The 3,835-nt window shown below is 31.5% G+C and overlaps 1 protein-coding gene across 1 annotated transcript; it reads left to right on the forward strand.

Annotated features, from left to right (window-relative positions):
• On the forward strand, window positions 1–3,566 carry LOC139190702 (uncharacterized). Its single transcript, XM_070811125.1, has 2 exons — window positions 1–196; window positions 3,215–3,566. The coding sequence occupies exons 1-2, from the start codon at window positions 53–55 to the stop codon at window positions 3,437–3,439; spliced, it is 369 nt and encodes a 122-aa protein (XP_070667226.1). The 5' UTR covers window positions 1–52; the 3' UTR covers window positions 3,440–3,566.
• Window positions 3,567–3,835: the final 269 nt, after the last annotated feature.

Below are 3,835 nucleotides of genomic sequence, written 5' to 3' on the forward strand. Positions count from 1 at the left end.
ATTAAAAGTCCCTCTCTCCTCATTTCCATGCAAAAACCCAAGAGAGTGAAAAATGGGAGAAGGAGAAGAGATTAATGTAGGAGAAGAAGAAAGAGAGAATATTAGTCTCAAGGACCTCTCTAAGAAGCTTGAGGAATTTGCCAAGGCTAGAGACTGGGAGAAATATCATAGTCCCAGAAATCTACTCCTTGCTATGGTAAAACTAAATCCTTCCCCTACTACTATCTACTCTCATCATTTGTTTTGTTAACCATGAAACTGTGTTCTATGTATGATGCAAGCCTAACCATGCTACTCTATCCATCGTCTTGTCATTCATTTCTATGTTACTTTTCTCTTTCATTAGTTTTTACGTTTGGGTCGTGCAATCTTCTTTGCTCTTGGAAAATGGTTTGAGGACATAAGATGTTTATATATTCATATTACCATATTAATTATGATGATATTATGTTAATGTACGGTTCAAATTCACAGTCTGAAGAATATAAGTATATTAGTGTTTGAAAAATTGCTCTAGACGGTTGCCTAGGGCAGTAGGTGGTGGCTAACTGCTGCGATTTTGCCATAGGCATGAAGGGAATTAGAAAATGAATCAGGCGTCCGCCTGAGCGAAGTTATACTAAAGTAGGCGGGGGTGGGCGAGCTTATACGGAACACTGAATCTGAAATTTTTTTAGTTGCAGAGCTAGTGACAGACTTATAGGGAAGATGATTTGCCTTTGAATATTACCTATAGACGTAAAATTTTCTCACAGACTCATCGTTTTGTATCCTTTTTTTTCATCTCTAAATGAATCCCACCACCTTCCTCTTTGCTAACATTTCATATTTATTATCCTTACCACCTCCTCTTTCGTTGAACTGTTGTTTTATATTTTATTTAGGATAAAGTTAGGGAGACTAAATTTGCAGACAAAATTTTGAAAACTAAAGAACATGGAAGTTGATGATTAATTTATTACTTAAGCGTTGATAAATGTGATTATTCTTATTGGTGATACATTATTTAATTTGTATATTTAGTTGTCAAATTTAATCTCTCTAGAATTACCCTTTTATTCGTCGTATATTATTTACTTTTTCTCTTTAAGATCCTACCATATTATTTACTTAAAATTCTCTTTACATATATAAAATATAAATAATGCTGGGCACATTGAATATAAGATATTGTATTCGTCCCTTTAAAAATAACACAAATACTATTTAATGCTTATTATATATATAGTAAGAGTAAACTGTCATTTAACCCCCTAAACTATCACGTGAGTTTCAATTTCCCCCCTGAACTATTTTTTCAGCCAATTGACCCCCTAAACTATATTAAAATGGCCAATTAACCCCCTACCGTTAAATATCTTTAACTCCATCCAATTTTCTGTTAGAAAGAGTCATGTGCTTGGCACATGACCACCTTTTTACATTTTATGTCTAAATCTTTACAAAGAAAACATATAAAATAAATATTAAAAAAAAAAAACATACAAACCCTAAACTTAATCATTCAAAATAATAGAAAAGGTAAGGCTTTTTATATTAACACCCCACAAAATGTTGAATGCACCCCATATTAAAATTTAATATTAAATGACTTATTTACTCCACTATGCAATGACAATTTTGACATTATTAGGTTTAAAAAAAAAATTTATAAATACATCCCAAATCACTTTTAGCATATTATTTATCTTCTCAACTATCAAAACCCTCTCATCCTCCATTGTTGAACAAAATCATAACCAATGAAACTACAAACATGTTGATTGAGAAAAATTGTTTTTGATGAATGAAACATGAAATCGATGTTTCTGAAGCTTCACATGAGGTAAGACTTCATATTTTTCATTGTTTTAGTGATTTCGATGACATCGATAATTATTTAATCTTGCGTTTGCTGCATTATTTTTCAATATGAACCCTCAAAGATGAATATGAATATGAATATGAATATATAAGTTTAAATAATGCAGCAAACGCAAGATTAAATAATTATCGATGTCATCGAAATCACTAAAACAATGAAAAATGTGAAGTCTTACCTCATGTGAAGCTTCAGAAACATCGATTTCGTGTTTCATTCGTCAAAAACAATTTTTCTCAATCAACATGTTTGTAGTTTCATTGATTAGGGTTTTGTTCAACAATGGAGGATGAGAGGGTTTTGATAGTTGAGAAGATAAATAATACGCTAAAAGTGATTTGGAGTGTATTTATAATTTTTTTTTAAACCTAATAAGGTCAAAATTGTCATTGCATAGTAGAGTAAATAAATCATTTAATATTAAATTTTAATATGGGTGCATTCAACATTTTATAGGGTGTTAATATAAAAAGCCTTACTTTTTCTATTATTTTGAATGATTAAGTTTAGGGTTTGTATGTTTTTTTTTTAATATTTGTTTTATATGTTTTCTTTGTAAAGATTTAGACATAAAATGTAAAAAAGGTGGTCATGTGCCAAGCACATGACACTTTCTAACAGAAAATTGGATGGAGTTAAAGATACTTAACGGTAGGGGGTTAATTGGCCACTTTAACATAGTTTAGGGGGTCAATTGGCTGAAAAAATAGTTCAAGGGGGAAATTGAAACTCACGTGATAGTTTAGGGGGTTAAATGACAGTTTACTCTATATAGTAAATATTATTTTTTTTAAAAGCGCCTAGGCCCCTCTTAGGTCTCTAGGCACTGAGCTCATTCTCGCTACCCGACCATCGCTTGGCATGTATAATTGTATATACACATACAAACATGTTGGAAGATGTTCCTTAATTTGCCACATACATACATACATTTTTTTCTATTTTTCCTCTTTTGTTCCATTTTATTTGATCTCTTTGTAGATGCAAACATATTATTCCTAAACATGTGCATGAGCTGTCCGTTTCATTAATTTGTCGGTGTTTCTTTATTTGATAATTTTAAATTATTTAACTTACGGGAGTGAGAATTCAAATTAAGATTTAAGTGAACGGTCATAGTGCTCTGACCAACTAGCCTAATACATACCTGCTTTTGAACTTTTAACATAAACTTCATGAAACACCAAGGCAATTAAACATTATTCATTCACATGAGTGTGGTTTAATAGTTTCTGAAATATGAAGCTGCTAAACTGTACGGCACGAGTGGTTGAAAATACAAATAGAATTCGAAAACAGATAAATAATTTTCATGTTTGGTATAACATATAGGATGGACTGGATGTTGTGTAGGTGGGAGAGGTAGGAGAGCTATCAGAAATATTCCAATGGAGGGGAGAGGTGGACAGAGGGTTGCCAAATTGGGAGGAATCAGATAAAGAGCATCTGGGAGAAGAGCTTTCCGATGTGCTTCTTTACCTCATCAGGCTGGCGGATATATGCGGCATTGATCTTGCTCATGCTGCCTCCAAAAAGATTGTCAAGAATGCCATCAAATACCCTCCCAAATTCTTCTAAATTAATTACCTTAATTATTCAAACACATGATAATTTGTGTATTTCTCAATTTTGTTTCATGATAAGATGATGAGCTTTGAAAACTTGGAATTTTCAATAAAATAATTATATGAATTTTAGAGTGCAATGTCTAATTAATTTAATTTCTCCTTATTTTCTAATTGGCTAATGGAGATCGTGTATACTTCATACCATCTATTTGTTTCTACTTATATGTTAAAGGTGTTGGTTTAAATTATGAATAACGAGTTTGATACAGTGTAAATATAAAAGGTACATCACTAAACTATAGGACAATGCACAACTTTTTAATTTGATGATTTGTGAATTTGATTAAAAATGTACAAATACAAAAATGCACTTCCATACAAATTTGTTTACTTCATATTTGTTGGT

The sequence above is a fragment of the Malus domestica genome, chromosome 13, assembly GCF_042453785.1.
Source record: "Malus domestica chromosome 13, GDT2T_hap1".
Lineage (NCBI taxonomy): Eukaryota > Viridiplantae > Streptophyta > Magnoliopsida > Rosales > Rosaceae > Malus > Malus domestica.

Bases quoted from the DNA above. Each gene is read 5' to 3' on its own strand.
- LOC139190702 (XM_070811125.1), top strand. From the start codon at position 53: ATGGGAGAAGGAGAAGAGATTAATGTAGGAGAAGAAGAAAGAGAGAAT. The intron at 197-3,214 runs GTAAAACTAAAT...GATGTTGTGTAG, and splicing joins GAAATCTACTCCTTGCTATG to GTGGGAGAGGTAGGAGAGCT.